This window comes from Hyla sarda, chromosome 5, assembly GCF_029499605.1.
Source record: "Hyla sarda isolate aHylSar1 chromosome 5, aHylSar1.hap1, whole genome shotgun sequence".
Lineage (NCBI taxonomy): Eukaryota > Metazoa > Chordata > Amphibia > Anura > Hylidae > Hyla > Hyla sarda.
Window position 1 is genome coordinate 155898693 of NC_079193.1, and position 21578 is coordinate 155920270.

Sequence of the window (21578 nt, forward strand, 5' to 3'; positions counted from 1 at the left end):
TACACACACACACACACACAAAATGAATATTGAGGATTAATATGGTGAGTGTATAACTTAGATGTTCCTATGTTATTCATGTGTGTCATCCTTAGGCAGTCCTGTAATGCTGAGACTTGTATTTTTGGAATAGTTGGAGGTACAGTGTTTGGATAACTCTCTGTGTGCCTAAATCTTTTGCAAAACTACAACTCCCAGCATGCCCAGACATCCTTTGACTGTCCAGACATGCTTGGAGTTGTAGTTTTGCTACAGATGGAGGCAAATGTTTGGTAAAACTATGTGTTACAGTAGTGTTGCTGCAAAATGTGTTCCTCCTGCAGCCTTTTAGTCAGCCATCTCATGTCCATGACCCTTGGACACACTTATGATGCTGTGGGACTTTTCAGTGTCCCAGGAGGTTTTGGGATCTCTAGTGGTGATGATATTTTCAGAGGTAGTTTTCTTTAAGGAGTACTCCGCCCCTAGACATCTTATCCCCTATCCAAAGGATAGGGGATGAGATGTCAGATCGCCGCGGTCCCGCTGCTGGGGACCCCTGGGATCCCCGCTGCGGCACCCTGCTCTCATTACAGCACAGAGCGAGTTCGCTCTGCATGTAATGACGGGCAGTACAGGGGCCGGAGCATTGTTACGTCACGGCCCGCCCCTTTCAAGACAAGTCTATGGGAGGGGGCGTGGCGGTCGTCACGCCCCCTCCCATAGACTTGCATTAAGGGGACGGGCCGTGATGTCATGAGGGGCGGAGCCATGACGTCACTCTGCTCCGTCCCCCGTATCGCCCGTCATTACGCACAGAGCAAACTCGCTCTGTGCTGTAATGAGAGCGCAGTGCCGCAGCGGGGATCCCAGGGCTCCCCAGCAGTGGGACCGCGGCGATCTGACATCTTATCCCCTATACTTTGGATAGGGGATAAGATGTCTAGGGGCGGAGTACCCCTTTAAGGACCGGTGTTTTTTCCGTTTTTACTCCTTGCCTTTAAAAAAATCATAACTCTTTAAATTTTGCACATAAAATCCATATGATTGCTTATTTTTAGCGCCACCAATTCTACTTTGTAATGACATCAGTCATTTTGCCCAAAAATCTACGGTGAAATGGAAAAAAAAAATCATTGCGAGACAAAATTGAAAAAAAAATGCCGTTTTGTAACTTTTGGGGGCTTCCGTTTCTACGTAGTACATTTTTCGGTAAAAATTACACCTTATCTTTATTCTGTAGGTTCATACGATTAAAATGATACCCTACTTATATAGGTTTGATTAAGTCTTACTTCTGGAAAAAATCATAACTTCATGCCGGAAAATTTATACGTTTAAAATTGTCATCTTCTGCCCCCTATAACTTTTTTATTTTTGCATTGATAGGACTTATAGATCGCTTTTCATTCATTTTTTCATGATATAAAAAGTGACCAAAAATGCACTATTTTGGACTTTGGAATTTTTTTGCGCGCACGCCATTGATCGTGCGGTTTAATCAACAATATATTTTTATAATTCGGACATTTACGCACGCGGCGATACCATATAAGTTTATTTTTATTTACAATGTGTTTTTTTTTTTAATGGGAAAAAAGGGGTGATTGAAACTTTTAATAGGGGAGGGGTTAAATGATCTTTCTTCACTTTTTTTTTGCAGTATTATAGCTCCCATAGGGACCTATAAAATTAAACACACTGATCTATTACATTGATCACTGGTTTCTCATAGGAAACAAGTGATCAATTATTCTGCCGCTTGACTGCTCATGCCTGGATCTCAGGCACTGAGCAGTCATTCGGCGATCGGACAGCGAGGAGGCAGGTAGGGACCCTCCTGCTGTCCTGTAAGCTGTTCGGGATGCCGCGATTTCGCCGTGGCTATCCCGAGCAGCCCACTGAGCTAACCGGCATGGTTTCACTTTCACTTTAGACGTGGCGGTCAACTTTGAACACCGCATCTAAAGGGTTAATAGCGCACGGCACCCCGATCAATGCCGCGCGCTATTAGCCACGGGTCCTGGCCGTTGTTAGAGGCTGGGCCCGACCCGCTATGACACGGGGCCACGCCGTGGCCCTGTGTTATAGATCGGGAGCGGACACATGACGTTCCAGTAGGTCATGTGTCCTTAAGGGGTTAATAAAATGTGAAAAAGCTTTAAAGTAGGAGATTAGAAAAACTATTGTACAACCTATAAAAAGTTTTTATATTTGACAGTGCCCATTTACTCCACTACTACTCCCTGGTTCACCAGCTTATGCATTAGAAAACACCTCTGTATCAAGTAGTCTGTCCATAAGAATATATTTATGTATTGAGAGTTCATCTAGATTTTTTATTTCTGTCTTTTATCCACTTAAGGATGCAGGGCATACTTAAGGACGCAAAGCCAAAATGGGCTGAGTCCTTAAGGGGTTAAAGCTTAGTACATTATAAGCATAATTGTAGTAAATTGTAGTCATCTAAAGAATTTTTAATGTGATGAAAAACTTGGAAACAAATAAAGCAGCCTGCCTTGACACATATGCAAAACAGTGGTTCATTTTTTTGCAAGTTTTTACTGTTTGTTTATAGATGCAATAAAAACTAGCATTGTGCACCTAGACATTCATACCCATAAAGCAATGATCTGCAGCATGGCTTTACAATTATGTGGTAAAGCCTAATAACCTCTATGCAGTTGTGTTGTATAATTATTCATTATTTATAAAAGGGAAAAATTATTCTACAGATTAGCACTTTGGGGAACAATGTAAAATGTAAATTTTTTGGCAGGGTGAAAAGAGAACAAAGGGATTAAAAAAAAAGAAAAGAAGAAGCAGCTATAATATTCTTTTCACGAAAATAACTATACAGTTAAAGTAATTTCAATACTAATTACATTTATATTAAGAACTGAATTGTGAGCTTTAGTTAGCTAGATACAAAAACTAATAGTAAAGAAAAACTAACTTCAGAATAAAGGGATGGCAACATACACTACAGTGTGTCCCTGCTGGATCCATTACAAAGTTCCTAACATAATCAGAAAGTAACTACGGTAGAGACATTTTTAACTCCTTGGGGATGGAGCACATTAAAACCCTAGGGACGGGAGCATTTTTTTGCAATTCTGACCACTGTCACTTTAAGGATTAATAACTCTGGGATGCTTTTACTTTTCATTCTGATTCCGAGATGGTTTTATCGTGACATATTCTACTTCATGTTAGTGGTAAAATTTTTGTCAACACTTGCATCATTTCTTAAAAAAAATAGAAAATTTAGCATTTTTCTAACTTTGAAGCTCTCTGCTTGTAAGGAAAATAGACATTCCAAATAAATGATATATTGATTCGCATATACAATATGTCTACTTTATGTTTGCATCATAAAGTTGCCATGTTTTTACTTTTGGAAGACATCAGAGGGCTTCAAAGTTCAGCAGCAATTTTTCACAAAATTTTCTAAATCAGAATTTTTCAGGGGCCAGTTCAGTTTTGAAGTGGATTTGAAGGGCCTTCATATTAGAAATACCCCATAAATTACCCCATTATAAAAACTGCACCCCTCAAAGTATTCAAAATGACATTCAGAAAGTTTGTTAATCCTTTAGGTGTTTAACAGGAATAGCAGCAAAGTGAAGGAGAAAATTCAAAATCTTCATTTTTTACACTCGCATGTTCTTGTAGACCCAGTTTTTGAATTTTTACAAGGGGTAATAGGAGAAAAAGCCCCCCAAAATTTGTAACCCAATTTCTCTCAAGTAAGGAAATACCTCATATGTGTATGTCAAGTGCTCGGAGGGCGCAGTAGAGGGCACAAAAGGGAAGGAGCAACAATGGGATTTTGGAGAGTGAATTTTTCTGAAATGGTTTTTGAAAGGCATGTCACATTTAGGAAGCCCCTATGGTGCCAGAACAACAAATAAAAAAAAACACATGGCATACTATTTTGGAAACTACACCCCTCAAGGCATGTAACAACGGGTTCCAGGGAGCCTTTACACCCCACAGGTGTTTGACAACTTTTCGTTAAAGTCGGATGTGTAAATGAAAAAAAAAATTGTCCACTAAAGTGCAGTTTTTACCCCCAAATTTACCATTTTTACAAAGGGTAATGGGAGAAAATGCCCCCCAAAATTTGTAACCCCATCTCTTCTGAGTATGGAAATACCCCATTTTAGGGCGTAAATTGCTCTGCGGGCGAATTACAATGCTCAGAATAAAAGGATTCACATTTGGCTTTAGGAAAGCAAATTTTGCTGAAATGGTTTTTGGGTGGCATGTTGCATTTAGGAAGCCCCTATGGTGCCAGAACAGCACAAAATACCCACATGGCATACTATTTTGGAAACTAGACCCCTCAAGGCACCTAACAAGGGGTACAGTGAGCCTTAATACCCCACAGGTGATTGACAAACTATTGTTAAAGTGGGACGTGAAAATGAAAAATGAGAATTTTAACACTGAAATGCTGGTGTTACCCAAAACTTTTCATTTTCACAAGGAGTAATAGGAGAAAATGCCCCACAAAATTTGTAACCCCCATTTATCTCGAGTAAGGAAATACCTCATATGTGTATGTAAAGTGCTCTGTGGGTGAACTAGAGGGCTCAGAAGGGAAGGAGCAACATTGGGCTTTTGGAGAGCGAATTTTGCTGAAATGGTTTTTGGGGGCATGTCGCATTTAGGAAGCCCCCATGATGCCAGAACAATAAAAGAAAAAAAAAAAAACACATGGCATATTATTTTGGAAACTACACCCCTCACAGAACTTAATAAGGGGTGCAGTGAGCATTTATACCCCACTGGCATTTTCTTTATTTTTTTTCTTTAAAAAATATAAAAATGCCCCACTGGCATTTGACAGATCTTTGGAACAGTGGGCTGCGCAAATGAAAAATTACATTTTTCATTTTTACGGACGACTGTTCAAAAAATCTGTCAGACACCTGTGGGGCATAAATGTTCACTGTACCCCTTGTTACATTCCGTGAGGGGTGTAGTTTCCAAAATGGGGTCACATGTGGAGGGGGTCCACTGTTCTGGCCCCATGGGGGCTTTGTATACACACATAGCTTTCTATTCCAGCCTAATTCTCTTTCAAAAAGCCCAATGGCGCTCCTTCTCTTCTGGTCATTGTAGTTCACCTGCAGAGCACTTTACTTCCACATATGGGGTATTTATATACTCAGAAGAATGGGGTTACAAATTTTGGAGGTTTTTTTTCCTATTTCCCCTTGTGAAAATGAAAAATTTTGGGTAACGCCAGCATTTCAGGGAAAAAAATAAAATTTGTAATTTTCATGTCCAACTTTAACGAAAATTTGTCAAAGACCTGAAGGGTGTTAAGGCTCACTATACCCCTTGTTACGTTCCGTGAGGAGTGTAGTTTCGAAATGGGTGTTTTATTTTTATTTTTTTGCATTCATGTCAGAACCGCTGTAACCGATCAGCCACCCCTGTGAAAATCACCAATTTAGGCCTCAAATGTACATGGCGCTCTCTCACTTCTGAGCCATGTAGTTCGTCCGCAGAGCATTTTACGTACACATATGGGGTATTTCCGTACTCAGAAGAAATTGTGTTACAAATTTTCTCATTTTCTCCTTTTACCTCTTGTGAAAATGAAAAGTATGGGGCAACACCAGCATGTTAGTGTAAAAAATGTTTTTTTTTTACACTAACATGCTGGTGTAGCCCCCAACTTTACCTTTTCCTTAGGGGTAAAAGGAGAAAAATCGCCCCAAAATTTGTAGTGCAATTTCTACCAAGTACGGAAATACCCCATATGTGGCCCTAAACTGTTGCCTTGAAATACGACAGGGCTCTGAAGTGAGAGAGCGCCATGCGCATTTGAGGCCTAAATAAGGAATTTGCAATAGGGGCGGACCCGGTTACCTACAGTAAAACCCTACAGCAGTGTTTCCTAAACAGGGTGCCTCCAGTTGTTGCAAGACTCCCAGGCTGCCAGGACAGTCAATGGTTGTCCGGCAATACTGGGAGTTGTGGTTTTGCAACAGCTGGAGGCTCCCTTTAGGAAACACTGCAGTATGAGACGTTTTTCATTTTTATTGGGGGGGGGGGGGGTGACGACGTGTATATGTATTGTTTTACTTTTTATTATTTGTTAGTGTAGTGTTTTCAGGGTACATTCACACAGGCGGGGGTTCACAGTAAGTTTTCTGCTGGGAGTTTGAGCTGCGGCGGAAAATTTGCCGCAGCTCAAACTTGTAGAAGGAAACCCACTGTAAACCCGCCCGTGTGAATGTACCCTATTTGTGCCCAAACCTTCAGCTGTGGAAAAATGACAATTCCCAGAATGCACTGACAGACCGTACATGCTGGGAGTTGTAGTTTTACAACAGCAGTAGGCAGACTTGTGGGGAACCACTGAGTTAGAAAACAGACTCTAGCTCAGTGATTCCAACCAATGTGCCTCCAGCTGTTGCAAAACTGCAACTCCCAACATGTACGGTCTGTCAGTGCATTCTGGGAGTTCTAGTTTTGCAACAGCTGTAGGCACACGGGTTGGAATCGCTGAGTTAGGAAACAGACTCTAGCTCAGTGTTTCCCAACCAGTGTGCCTACAGCTGTTGAAAAACTACAAATCCCAGCATGGCCAGACAGTCAGGGATGCTGGGCGTGTAGTTCTGCAATATCTGGCCCTTCAGATGTTGCAGAACTACAACTCCCAGCATGCCTGGACAATCTGGGCATGCTAGGAGTTGTAGTTATGCAACAACTGGGGAAGAACAGTTTGGAGGCCGCTAAGTAGTGGTCTCCAAACTGTAGCCCTCCAGATGTTGCAAAACTACAACTCCAAGCATGCCCAGTCAGTGCATGCTGAACGTTGTAGTTTTGCAACATCTGGAGGACCACAGTTTAGAGACCACTAAACAGTGGTCTCCAAACTGTGACCCTCCAGATGTTGCAAAACTACAACTCCCAGCATGCATGAATTGTAGTTTTGCAGCTTTTAGAAGGCCACAGAGAAGATCACTTACCGCGATCTTCACTGCAGCCTTTCTGGCCGCCGCACTTTCCGGACGCAGCTCCTTCTGCTGCCGCCGCTGCTCCAGGATGCTGCCTCCGACATTCCGGGTAAGTCGGGCCATGCTCCTCCCTCGCCGCCCGTGTTCCCTTCTGATCGGTGGGCAGAGCAGGGGAAATTAACTCTAACCCCCCCGCCCCCCTCCTGCCATTGGTGGTCAGCCTGACCGACCAATGGCAGGGGTTAGGAGGGGGTGGCAACACTGCCACCTCGCTCCTATCTTTAAGGATAGTCGGAGCTGTCTCTGATCATTCTTATTTTTCAGGCGGTTTTCTCTGAATTGACCAACGATTTGCCACGATCGCTGATTTTTCTGAATTGACCAACGATTTGCCGCGATCGCAAATGCAGAGGGCGTATGGATATGCCCTCCGTCCTTAAGTGACAGGACGTGAGGGCGTATGCATATGCCCTTCGTCCCCAAGGAGTTAAGCATATACTATGTACCGTATATACTCGAGTATTAGCCGTTTAGAATATAAGCCGAGGCTCCTAATTTCACCCCAAAAACCTAAGAAAAGTTATTGACTCGACTATAAGCCTAGGGTGGGAAAAACATCATTCCCCCCATGTTATCATCCAGACCACCGTCATTAACACCCCGTCATCACCCCAGTCATCATCCCCCTCGTCATCATCACCGCCTGTCAATCCCTTCGTCATCATCCAGACCCCCCTTTTGTTTTCTACTCACCTCCCCAATTATTGCTTTCTCGGTGGGAAGGAAGAGTGAGCTAGTCCAGGCCATCCATCTTCGGCCATCTATGCTGCAGGGACCGTCCGGTGGGGAGGGTTAGTCGTTCCGGGCTGTCCATCTTGACCGGGAGGCCCTCTTCTCCGCTCTGGGCCGGGCACGGACTAGTGACTCTGCGTTGACGACAACGCGCAGGGACGTCCGTGCGCAGCAGACATCCGTGACGTCCCTGCACATCAACGTCCTTGCGCGGTGGCGTCAATGCAGAGTCACTAGTTCGGGGCCGGCCCGGAGAAGAGGGCCTCCCGGGGAAGATGGACAACCCGGAACGACTAACCCTCCCTACCAGATGGTCCCTGCAGCATAGATGACCGAAGAAGGATGGCCTGGCCCATCCCCTCACAGCTAAGCCAGAAGCGGTTTTTTTTCACTCAAGTATAAGCCGAGGGGGGCGTTTTCAACACGAAAAATCGTGCTGAAAAACTCGGCTTATACTCGAGTATTTACTGTATACAGATTTTTTTTGGTGTTCTGCAGGACCATGCTTTTTAGTCCTGCAAAAATGCAGAATATATAATCGCTACATTATCCATGAAGGTCTAACTGCTGGGACTCCAATGATCCTCACCCCTCCAGGCCAAAAGCTCTGCAGGGTATAAGAGTATGACAGCACTGCCCCATTCACCTAAGTGGCCAGAAGTGCTGCTGTGCAGAGAATAATCTAAACGTGTTTCCTACAGTTTTTTTTTTTTTTTTTTTCTACCGGGGTAGAGGGGGAGGGGCTTCATATGTTTTAAAGCATAACATTAAGTGATTGAAATATCCCTTCTAAATTCTATCTGAGCTCCTGGGTGTTTGTAGGCAATACCTTACCATTATCTAAGTTCTGGGACAGTTGTATGACCGTTGTCATAGCCTGCAATATTAGCTTTTATGTGATCACTTTCTGACTCACCTGTTAAATTTGATACATCTCCCAGGTCTCCTTGGTAGTCTGTGACATGAGAACACTATACACTGTGAAGCATGATCTGGAATCAGTGACAAAATCTATATTGACAGCTAAGGGTAGGAAAGAGCTGGGTGTGCAGGTTATAACAATCGGGATATGGGTATATTAACCAGCAGGGGTTGTTTGCACTCACCTTAAGTTGTTGTATAAGTCCCTGCCAGTATAAAGAGCGGTCCATCTGATTATTACACAGGAGATGGTTGGTGTAAATTCTTGAATGTAAAATTAGACTAGAGGCTGCACACAACACTAAGGGCCCTATTCGACAAGCACGGATCTCATAGATCAGCACTTACACAGCTCAAGCATTGGGCAGGCAGCGTGAATGATCACTGGATCACTTGTGCGGCCCTCTGCTGCAATCAGCCCCCAGCTGCAGATCCACTACGTACAGGACAAAATGACCCAATTATCTGAATAATAATCTGATTTGCTTGTTTGTTGGCTGATCCTTGGTCCTTTTACTCAGAGCGATATTGGCCTCTTTTGCTGATAATTGCTACATGTAATAGGTCCCTAACTTAAAGGGAACCAATCAGCAGATTCTAATATACATAACACTTGACTAAACTCGTTCTCACCATCCCTGGGGGGGAGGGGGGGGGGGTGTTTTTGCCTCAGGGATGGTGAAGATATTAAGTTATAAAGTCCCCCCTGCCGCCCCACAAGTAGTCCCCTGGGCGTGAACTTCTACTTATCAGCACCCGTAGCCCCGGCCGTGGGGTCCTGTTCCCTTTGTCTTGACTGACGGCTCACGTCACCGGTCTGCTCTGACTATTTAGGGAGCAGAGCAATGACGCAAGTCGTCAATCAAGCTGCTGGGGCAGAGCAATGAAAAGCAATGAGTGCTGGTAAGTAGAAGTCCCCACCCCCTTTTTTAAAGTCCTTAAGGACTGAGGGCGTATGGATATCGATCAGCGGTGGTCCCGGCGGCAGGATACAGCAAGAGGTGAGGCCTGTTCACCTTCTACTGTTGCTTAGCAACAACTTGCAGCATGCACAGCCAAAGGGGTTGTAGTTATGCAACAGCTAGAGGCACATTGGTTGTGAAACCGAGTTTGTTACCTAACTTAGTGTTCTGCAACCAGTGTGCCTCCAGTTGTTGCAAAAATACAACTCCCAGCATGCACTGAGAGACTGTACGTGCTGGGAGTTCTAGTTTTGCAACAGCTGGAGACACACTGGTTGCGAAACACTGAGTTAAGTAACAAACTCTGTGTTTCGCAACCAGTATGCCTCCAGCTGTTGCATAACTACAACTTCCAGCATGTATGGTCTGTCCGTGCATGCTGGGAGTTGAAGTTTTGCAACAGCTGGGTACATTCACACAGGGTACATTCACACAGGCGGGTTTACAGCTAGTTCTGCTGCAAGTTTGAGATGCGGCAAATTTTCCGCCGCAGCTCAAACTTCCAGCGAGAAACTCATTGTAAACCTCCAACCGTGTGAATGTACCCTGAAAACACTACACTACTCTAACACATAATAAAGGGTAAAACACTACATATACACATACTCCCACACAGTCCCTCCCCCCCAATTAAAAAAACAAACAAAAAAACCTATTGTACGGCAGTGTTTCCAAAACAGAGCCTCCAGCTGTTGAAGAACAACTCCTCACAGTATTGCTGGACAGCCACTGACTCTCAAGGCATGCCGGGAGTTTTGCAACAGCTGGAGACACCCTGTTTGGGAAACACTGCCGTAGGGTATTTTTGTGGCAGATTCAAATCCCCAATTTAGTCCTCAAACGCGCATGGTGCTCTCTCACTCCGGAGCCCTGTCGTATTTCAAGGAAAATGTTTAGGGCAACATGTGGGATATCTCCGTACTCGGGAGAAATTGTGTTACAAATTTTGGGGGGATTTTTCTCCTTTTACCCCTTATGAAAAGGTAAAGTTGAGGTCTACACCAGCATGTTAGTGTAAAAGAAAAAATTTTTTTTACAACAACATGCTGGTGTTGCCCCATACTTTTAATTTTCACAGGTGGTAAAAGGAAAAAAAAGACCCCCAAAATTTGTAACACAATTTCTCCCGAGTAAAGAACTACCCCATATGTGGGCGTAAAGTGCTCTGCGGGCGCACAACATGGCACAGAAGTGAGAGCGATCTGTCAAATGCCAGTGGGGTGTAAATGTTCACTGCACCCCTTATTCAATTCTGTGAGGAGTGTAGTTTCCAAAATAGGGTCACATGTGGGGGGGGGGGGTCCACTGTTCTGGGACCATGGGGGCTTTGTAAACGCACATGGCCTCCCACTTCTAATCCAACCAAATTATGTTACCGAAAGCTCAATGGCGCTCTTTCTCTTCTGAGCATTGTAGTTCGCCCGCAGAACACTTTACATACATAATGGGGTTACAAATTTTGGGAGGCTTTTTATCCAATTACCTCTTGTGAAAATGAAAAATTTGGGGGTAAAACCAGCATTTTAGTGAAAAAAAATCAAATTTTTCATTTTCACGTCCAACTTTAGCGGAAATTTGTCAAGCACCTGTGGGGTGTTAAGGCTCACTGTACCCCTTGTTACGTTCCTTGAGGGGTGTAGTTTCCAAAATAGTATGCCATGTGGTTTATTTTTGCTGTTCTGGCACCATAGGGGCTTCATAAATGTGACATGCCCCCCAAAAACCATTTCAGCAAAATTTGCTTTCCAAAAGCCAAATGTGGCTTCTTCTCTTCTGAGCATTGTAGTGTGCCCACAGTGCACTTGACGTCCACACATGGGGTATTTCAATACTCAGAAGACATGGGGCTACACATTTTGGGGGGCATTTTCTCCTATAACCCCTTGTAAAAATGTAAAAGTTGGGGGAAAACAAGCATTTTTGTGAAAAAAAATTATATATTCATTTAGACATCCAACTTTAACGAAAAGTCGTCAAACACCTGTGGGGTGTTAAGGCTCAGCGGACCCCTTGTTACGTTCCTTGAGGGGTTTAGTTCCCAAAATGGTATGCCATGTTTTTTTTGTTTTAGTTTTTCTTCTGAGCCCTCTAGTGCACCCACAGAGCACTTTACATCCACATATGAGGTATTTCCTTACTTGAGAGAAATTGGGTTACAAATTGTGGGGGCTTTTTCTCCCTTTAGCCCTTGTAAAATTTCAAAAACTGGGTCTACAAGAACATGCGAGTGTAAAAAATGAAGATTTTGAATTTTCTCCTTTACCTTGAAGCTATTCCTGTGAAACACACTTTCTGAATGTCATTTTGAATACTTGGGGGTGGGGGTGCAGTTTTTATAATTGGGTCATTTATAGGGTATTTCAAATATGACTGAACTGGTCCCTGAAAAATTCAGATTTTGACAATTTTGTGAAAAATTTGAAAATTGCTGCTGAACTTTGAAGCCCTCTGATGTCTTCCAAAAGTAAAAACAGGTCAACTTTATGATGAAAACATAAAGAAGATATATTGAATATGTGAATCAATATATAAATTTATTTGCAATATCCATTTTCCTTACAGGCAGAGAGTTTCAAAGTTAGAAAAATGCAAAATTTGGGGAATTTTTCACTAAGAAAGGATGCAAGTAACGACGAAAATGTACCACTATGTTAAAGTAGAATATGTCACGAAAAAATAATCACGGAATCAGAATAATTTTTAACAGCATTCCAGAGTTATTAATGCATAAAGTGACAGTGGTCAGAATTGCAAAAAAGGGCTCAGTCCTTAAGGTGTTGAGAAAGGAGAATGATCTTTATCGCCAGATAACAACTGGTTTATTACAAACCATCATTAAACACATTTTAAGTTCTTCCTCAGGTTAGTGCATATACTGTGAGGTCTTTATAATCACTCGAAGAAGAGCTTAGTCAGAGCTTTCAGGTATGCATAACAGAGATTAGAACTCACCGGATATTGTTTTGGATCAGTTTGTTTTAACCCCTTCATGACTCGTTTTTTCCAATCTGACAGGTAATAACTTTGGACTGCTTTTACCTGGCAAAGTGATTTAGAGATAGTTTTTTTTTTTTTAGACATATTGTACTTTATATTAGTGGTTAACTCTAAAATACTGTGAAAAATTTGAAAAATTAGCATTTCTCTATATTTGAAATTCTCTACTTGTAAGAGAAATAGTCAAGCCAAATAAAAGTAATTAATTCACATCCACAATATGTTTACTTAAACCTGGCATCATTTGTTAACCCCTTAATGACCACAGATGTATTTGTACGTCCTGGTGCGACGGTACTTCGCGCACCAGGATGTACATTTACATCCTGTACATGACAGCCACGGAGCGATGATCGGGTCATGCGTGGCAGGTCCCAACTGCTGACAGTAGCCAGGGAACTGCTGGTAATGGCCGAGATCCGTGATCACGTGGATGTATGCCATTAACCCCTCCGATGCCATGATCAATACAGATCACGGCATCTGCAGCAACGCAGCTTTATTGTATGCTGATCCAATTGCCCGTGGCATGACCGCGGGGATCAGATCAGCTAATTGAGGTCCCCTCACCTGCCTCCGCCGCCTTCCCAGCTTCGTTTGCTTTGGTCTAAGATCGAGCAGACCAGAGCAGAACACAGCCAATAATACTGATCAGTGCTATGCCCTATGAATAGCACTAAACAGTATTAGCAATCAACTGATTGCTATAAATAGTCCCCTATGGGGACTATTAAAGTGTAAAAAAAAAAAAGAAGTAAAAAAAGTAAAAAAAAAAAAAATAATTATCAAAAAAATAAATAAAAAGCCCAAAATTGCTGTTTTTTTGTCACATTTTATTCTTTAAAAAGTAATAAAAAAAACTTAATAGATGTTTTATATATACAAATGTGGTATCAAAAACTACGGATCACGTCGCAAAAAATGAGCCCTCATACTGCCGCTTATACAGAAAAATAAAAAAGTTATAAGTCGTCAAAATAGAGTAATTTTAAACATACTAATTTGGTTAAAAAGTTTACGATTTTTTTTTATGCACAACAGTAATAGAAAAGTGTGTTATCATGGGTATCATTTTAATTTTATTGACCCACAGAATAAAGAACACATATAATTTTTACCGTAAATTGTATGGCGTGAAAAAAAAAAAAACTTCCACAATTTATTTTTAATTTCCACACACAAATAGTATTTTTTTGGTTGCGCCATACATTGTATGGTAAAATTAGTGATTTCATTACAAAGGACAACTGGTCGTGCAAAAAACAAGTCCTCATACTAGTTTGAAAATATAAAAGATTTACGATTTTTAGAAGACAAGGAGAAAAAAACTAAAATGCAAAAATAAAATTGGCCTGGTCCTTATAGCGCAACTGTCATGAAGTTTGGGGCATATAAACTAACCATAGTCTGTGTATTGTGTGTAGACTATTAATTCAGAATTACTTTTACCTTCTTTATTCCAGTTGTAATTACCACGAAAACAAACACTTTTCTTTGCAGTCACTGACAGTCGGATAGGCATGGCCAGGGGTTCGGTATGCCCTCCTGCTGCCACGCCTATCCCCTATACCTCAGCGCTGGGACTGCTGTGTGATTGACACAGGTCCCAGTGCATGCACCCCCTTTGATTTTTATGTGTGCGCCGACCGACAGGATTTTACACAGCAAGCGCTGGCTGACATCGCTGCAGGTAAAATGCTAGAGGCAGAGAGCTAGTGAGCTCTGTAGCATTGCACAGGTGCACAGAGATGTGAAACAGCGGGAGCGGGCATTTGGTGGGGAAGCGATAACCGTGCCCAATCTCCTCTTCTTTGAGTGTGCCTGCATTCACTAGAGGCAGAGAGCTCACTCGCTCCCTGCCTCTAGCATTGTACTGGCAGCAATGTCAGACAGCAGGAGCAAGTGCTGGCCAGGGGAGCCAGAGCTTGCTGTGTAAAATCCTGTCGGTCGGCGCACACTTAAAAAGCAAAGGGGGCGCATGCGCTAGGACCTATGTCAATCACACATCGGTCCCAGCGCTGAGGTATAGGAGATAGGACATAGCGAATCCCTGGCCAAGCCTATCCGACTGTCAGTGACTGCAAAGAAAAGTGTTTTTTGTAGTAATTACAACTGGAATAAAGAAGGTAAAGTAATGCTGGATTAATAGTCTACACACGATACACTCGTTCAATGTCCCCAATAACAAATCCGATACCTGCTGCTGCTCCGCTGCCCCTTCTGTCTACAAGGGGGGGGGGGGGTTGGGGCCTTCTGTCTTCAAGGGGGGGTTGGGGCCTGCAGTCTACAAAGGGGGGCCTGCTGTCTACAAGGGGGGCTGCTGTCTACAAGGGGGGGCTGCTGTCTACAAGGGGGGGCTGCTGTCTACAAAGGGGGGCCTGCTCTCTACAAAGGGGGACCTGCTCTCTACAATGGGATGGGGCACTGTCTAGAATGGGGTGGGGCACTGTCTAGAATGGGGTGGGGCACTGTCTACAAGGGGGGCCTGCTGTTTACAAGGGGGGGCCTGCTGTCTACAAGGGGGGCTGCGTTCTACAGGGGGCTGCTACTAATGTCTGCAAGGGTATACTAACTTATATTAAAGGCAATCTTACAGCAGAGTCACCTGCACTAACTCGAATTTAAAGGTATGTCAGATTCCCTTTCAAATAAAAGTACTCTTACTTTGTATCGGCGAGTACTAGAATTAAAGTATCGGTACTCGTACTCGGTCTTAAAAAAAATGATATCGGGACTGTAAATATTGGCATCCCTGAAGTTTTTCTAGAAAAATTTATTTCTCACAGAAAAGGATTGCAAAGGAGTAAAAGCAAACGGGAAATGTCACACCAAACTTCAAAATTGTTGGCACCCTTTTAAAATTGTGGAAAAATAAGATTGTTTCAAGCATGTGATGCTCCTTTAAACTCACCTGGTGCAAGTAACAGGTGTGGGTAATATAAAAATCACACGTGAAAGCAGATAAAAAGGAGAGAAGTTCACTTAGTCTTTTCATTGTGTGTCTGTGTATGCCACACTAAGCATTGACAACAGAAAGAGGAGAAGAGTACTGTTTGAGGACTTAAGAACCAAAATTGTGGAAAAATATCAACAATCTCAAGGTTACAAGTCCATCTCCAGAGATCTAGATTTGCCTTTGACCACAGTGCGCAACATTATCAAGAAGTTTGCAACACATGGCACTGTAGCTAATCTCCCTGGGCGTGGAGAAAAATTTATGAAAGCCCAGTATCAGAAAGCTGGGTTTGCATCCAAGATCTTGGGTCTTCCAGCAGGGCAATGACCCCAAACATATGTCAAAAAGCACCTAGAAATGGATGGCAACAAAGCGCTGGAGAGTTCTGAAGTGGCCAGCAATGAGTCCAGATCTAAATTACATTGAATACCTGTGGAGAGATCTTAAAATTGCAGTAAGGAAAAGCGATTAAAAGATTAAAAAGCACTTTCAACGCATTTCTAGCTCGGTCCGAGCTAGAAACACGTTGAAAGTGCTTTTTAATCTTTTATACCTACCATGATGGAATAAAGAAAACCTTTTATTGGGAGAAGCACCTGGTTTTGGAGAAATTCTTTCCCTTTTTTTTCTACCAAGTTCTATCTCTGTCTGACAACTCCCGTGTAGGATCGGGTGCTCCAAGGCTGCTGACCCGCTATCTGGTGAGCTGTTATAGATGTTATACTCTAAGCATAACACAATCCGGTGAGCATAATATTATTGCCAACATTGCCTGCATTTTTTTTTGTATTAAAAAAGTTTTTATTAAACAAATATGGGAGAACAAACAGCATCCACCACAAGTAGGGTGGTAATAAATCTCCAACTACAGCACTCGCAGAGTTGACAATCACTGGTGAGATCATATAACAATGGTAATGAAAGAAATCTTATACAGTCTACTGCATTAGTATAGGTGCGGAACTATCAGGAGAAATTACACAGCGGGGCAAAAAAGACAGGATTCAATCCCATAAACCAGCAAATGATTATGAAGGAACCCCTTAAGAACTAAAACAAAAAAAAAATACAAAAACCCAGGGGTTAAACTGAAACAGGAGGTACACACAGAAGGTAAGGGTAAAACGAGGAGGGAAGGAGGAGGAAGGAAATAAAATATAAAAAAATAAAAAAACAAGGAGGAGGGGGGGAACTATAGGGAGGGGGGAGGAGTGGGGAGAAGAAAAAGCGGTAAAGAGGACGGAGGGTAGAGAAGAGGAGAGGCTCAGCAAAGCCAATAGGCGGGGGGAGTAGGATTAAGAAAACATTGCCTGCATTTTAATGGTATTTCACTAGGATCGCGCTCCTCCTGTCTTTTTGTCTCTATAGTACTTCCAATAAGAGAGACCTGGAGTACTTTGCAAAGGAAGAATTGATGATTATAGGAAGCGACTGATTTCAGTTATTTTTTCCAAAGGGTGTGCAACCAAATATTAAGTTATGGGTGCCAATAATTTTGTCCAGCTCATTTTTGGAGTTTGGTGTGATATTATGTCCAATTTGCTTCTTTTCTCCCTTTTTTGGTTTAGTTCCAATACACACAAAGGGAACATACATGTGTATAGCAAAACATGTCTTACTACAACCATTTTCTGTGAGAAATACTTTAAAAATATTTAAGGTGTGCTAACATTTACGGCCATGACTGTATATGTGTGTATATATCCTGTGTATATATATATATATATATATATATATATATATACACACACAAATATATATATATATATATATATATATTTATTTTACTTCTGTACAACAGCTCCCCCTAGTGTCTGCCCTGCCAAGCACAAAAAAAAAGTGCAGTAGCAGGTTTCGGACACTTGGGAGAGCTGTTGTACAACTAAACGGCTCATTTACAAAAGGAAAAACTGTGGTCAACCACGGTTTTAGGTCCGGTTGTAAAAGCGCATACGGTGCAAAAATGAGCCGACCGGACCGAACGTTTCACTCCGGCCAGCTCATTGAAATGAATGACATACGGGAGCGCATACGGTGGCATACGGGAGAGCGAGGTTTTAGCTCCCCCCTGCCGTATGCGCTCCCGTATGGGAGAAAACGTACTGTGAACCCACCCTTACTCTGTTATACTGCAGCTTTGTTTACTCAGAGAAGCTACTGTATGTACACACAAGAATAACAAAAGCTCAGACATTCACACATACAAATATGCCTCTGTAACATCTGGAGTTAAACTTTGTCAAGATGTCACTTTTAAAATAATCAATCAAAGTAATGAAATACTAATCATATAAATTTGGTATGCATAGTTACAGAAACATAAACATTAGAATAGGGGAGCAAACAGAAATATTAAATGTGCTTTACTTTACATTGTATAGATATACTATATTGGAAAACTGAAACTTACTCATCTTCTTGCTCAAGTGTTATGTAGTGTAAACGATTTGCTCCTCCATCTGCACAGGCTTTTATAGTTGCTACAAGAAAACAGTATTGCACAGTCAAACATTGCGATTGCAAGAAGAATAAAGCACTTACATATGGGCAAACATTAAAGTGGATTTATCATGAAGAGTTATCCAGTAATATAAAATAACATTCAAAATGCATTTATTCCGACCTCATATCCTGTTCTCCTATCTCAACCTCATATCCCGACCTCCTATCCCGTCCTCACATCCCGACCTCACTCCTCACATCCAGTCCTCAGATGGGACTGATTTGTGATGAAGATATTGTAAGCTGAAAATAGAAAAGGGGCGTGGCTCTGTGGTACTGGGCGTGATTTGCAAGCCAGATCGATGCACAAAAAGGGTAGATAATAAAAGGGGTGTGGATTCACCAGGAGATGCAGAGTGAAGCTTGTGGAGTAAGCTACTGGAAGTCCCATATACTTGCATGGGACTTGAAACAAAACCCATCTTTTATATAAGGGTGTATGTAAGGGTTAATATAACTATCATATCTTTTTATATGACATATAAGTAATATGTGTACCAGGTATTATTGAAATATCTCCAGCTGTATGGAAGTTATGTGGGAACATACATTTCCCATTGATTTGCATGGAACTTTAAAACAAAAACCCTGACCCTCACAAATGGGGTAGTTAAGGGTTAAATTAACTATCCTATATTTTAAGTGGACATTTAAGTAACATGTGACCAAGTATTATCGAAATATCTCCAGCCATTTGGAAGTTATTCAGCAACATATATTTCCCATAGACTTATATGGGACTTTAAACAAAAACCCCAACCCTGGAAAATTGGGGGTGAGAAGGGGTTAAATCACCTATCCTATGCTTGTTGTTGACATATAAGTAACGTGTGGCAAGTTTCAAGTTAATATCTTTAGCCGTTTAGACGTGATGCTGGAACACACACACACACATTGAGTTCTATATATATAGAGATTGTTATTGTTTTAAATTTTGGTACCATCTTACTCTTGGATCTATGGTGTTGTGAGCATGATAGGTATTCTTGAGTAGTTTAGTAAAAGATAACTTATCCCCTATCCAAAGGATAGAGTCGGACCCCCCGCTATCGCCTGAATGGGGCCCCGACAGTCTGCTGGAAGGGGGCGGCTGACACGCCCCCTTCATGTATCCCATCTCGGCTTCCTGTGGGAGTTGGAACGGCTGCCTCTGCAAACTGCTGGGGCCCCATTCAGGAGATTGCAGGGGGTCCCAGCGGTCAGACCCCCTGCGATCTATTACTTATTCTATATCTTTTGGATAGGGGATAAGTTATTTTTCCACTGAACAAAGTTATTTTTCCTTTAAGCAGTTTTGTCTACCAATGCTTACCCCTTCAGATGAGAGCTCCGGCAATCAATATGCTCCAATGGGAGTTATGGTGACTAGATTTACAAACTCTCTGCATGTATATTGGGTAATGTTCTATGTTTGTTTTGCTTATGCAAAATAGACCAAAAATTATAATAATAATTGGAATAGTGGAGTACGTGTGTGCATGTTTTTTGCTCAATGAAGTCTATTTTAACAGCAAACATAGATTCTATTTACCAAATAGTATGCTCCTAAAGTGAAAGACATCCATTGTGGATCTAAGGGACTTTCATGAATTGTGTGATAGCATACAGCACATTCTGAACGATAGAGTTTTATTTATTTATCTGTCTGACTACAGTTCTGCCTCATATCTTCAATTTGTTTGCAGCACACTGTGATTTATAAATTAAACTATAAGTGAAGGGACATTGATACTCCTGCCAGAAGTTCACTGCATTTGATTTTGCACTTAAATCTCAAATGCTTCCACATCCAAGCTGCTCTGAAATGCAACTTTAATAAATCTGTCAAAATAAACATAACCTGTCGTGGATGGGGTTGTATCGTTTTCTTTTTCCTTCATTTTCTCTGAAATGAATTGTGGAGTATAATCAATTGGTCTCTGACAGAATGAAACCAGGCAGACAAATGCATACAACATAGTTTTTAGCGACCTGATAAAAATTTTGTTTACAGTACAATTCTCTGGTCAAAGCTATATCACTTGCTGCACAAACTCAATAAACCACAATCCCTAAGAAAGACATTAACTTAAAGGGGAAATGTCAGTACACAATGTTAAGCAAAGAGAGTAGAATATAAGTCTAAATTCATAAATATATTGTACATTTTTACATTGAATCACTGGTAAATTATTTTTAATGACCGAATGACTTTTAGGGGGCACATCATTGTAAAGTAAAAACAGCTCCTACAGTTTCCACTATCCAGACAGAGATGGGCTCCTTTATTAAACACCCTCCTCTCTGCCCAGACAATTTCCAGGTGCCCAGCAAAAGAAATTTGGAGTCAATGTGCCCATTATGTGTCCTGCCATTGAAAGCCAAACACTGCTGCCTTTGTTAGCAGTGGTGTCATGAACAAGAAATCTGAAGACTGGAACCACGTTATCTTTATTTATTGATCTACAGTCATGGCCGTAAATGTTGGCACCCCTGAAATTTTTCAAGAAAATTAAGTATTTCTCACAGAAAAGGATTGCAGTAACACATATTTTGATATACATGTGTTTATACTCTTTGTGTGTATTGGAACTAAACCAAAAAAGGGAAGAAAAAAAGCTAATTGGACAAATTGGAAATGTCACGCCAAACTCCAAAAAAGGGCTGGACAAAGTTATTGGCACCCTTAACTCAAACTGAAATTAGTCGCTTCCTATAACCATCAATAAGCTTCTTACACCTCTCAGGCGGAATGTTGGACCACTCATCCTTTGCAAACTGCTCCAGGTCTCTCTTATTGGAAGGGCACCTTTTCCCAACAGCAATTTTAAGATCTCTCCACAGGGTTCAATGGGATTTAGATCTGGACTCATTGCTGCCACTACAGAACTCTCCAGTGCATTGTTGCCATCTGTTCTGGGTGTTTTTTGACATACGTTTGGGGTCATTGTCCTGCTTGAAGATCTCGGACACAAACCCAGCTTTCTGACACTGGGCTGTACAGTGTGACCCAAAATCCGTTGGTAATGCTCAGATTTCATGATACCTTGCACACATTCAAGGCACCCAGTGCCAGTGGCAGCGATGCAACCCCAAAACATCATTGAACCTCCACCATATTTCACTGTAGGTACTGTGTTCTTTTCTTTTTAGACCTCATTCCGTTTTCAGTAAACAGCAGAATGATGTGCTTTACCATAAAGCTCTATCTTGGTCTCATCTGTCCACAAGACGTTTTCCCAGAAGGATTTTGGCTTACTCAAGTTCATTTTGGCAAAATGTAGTCTTGTTTCTTTATGTCTCTGTGTAAGCAGTGGGGTCCTCCTGGGTCTCCTGCCATAGCGTTTAATTTCATTTAAATGTCGACGGATAGTTCACATTGACACTGATGCTCCCTGAATCTACAGGGCAGCTTGAATATCTTTGTAACTTGTTTGGGGCTGCTTATCCACCATCTGGACTATCCTGCGTTGACACCTTTCATCAATTTTTCTCTTCTGTCCATGCCCA

At 41.9% G+C, this 21578-nt stretch overlaps 1 protein-coding gene across 7 annotated transcripts in view; it reads right to left on the reverse strand.

Annotated features, from left to right (window-relative positions):
• TPK1 (thiamin pyrophosphokinase 1) overlaps positions 1-21578 on the reverse strand; it is a 528320-nt gene that overhangs the window by 328264 nt on the left and 178478 nt on the right. For 4 of the 7 annotated variants that reach the window (XM_056520550.1, XM_056520546.1, XM_056520552.1 and 1 more), the window contains one exon: positions 17998-18067. The exons of the other annotated variants lie outside the window; for them this stretch is intronic. In XM_056520550.1, the coding sequence (XP_056376525.1) occupies positions 17998-18067 (70 nt within the window). The remainder of the gene's footprint in view (positions 1-17997; positions 18068-21578) is intronic. 7 annotated transcript variants of the gene reach the window in all.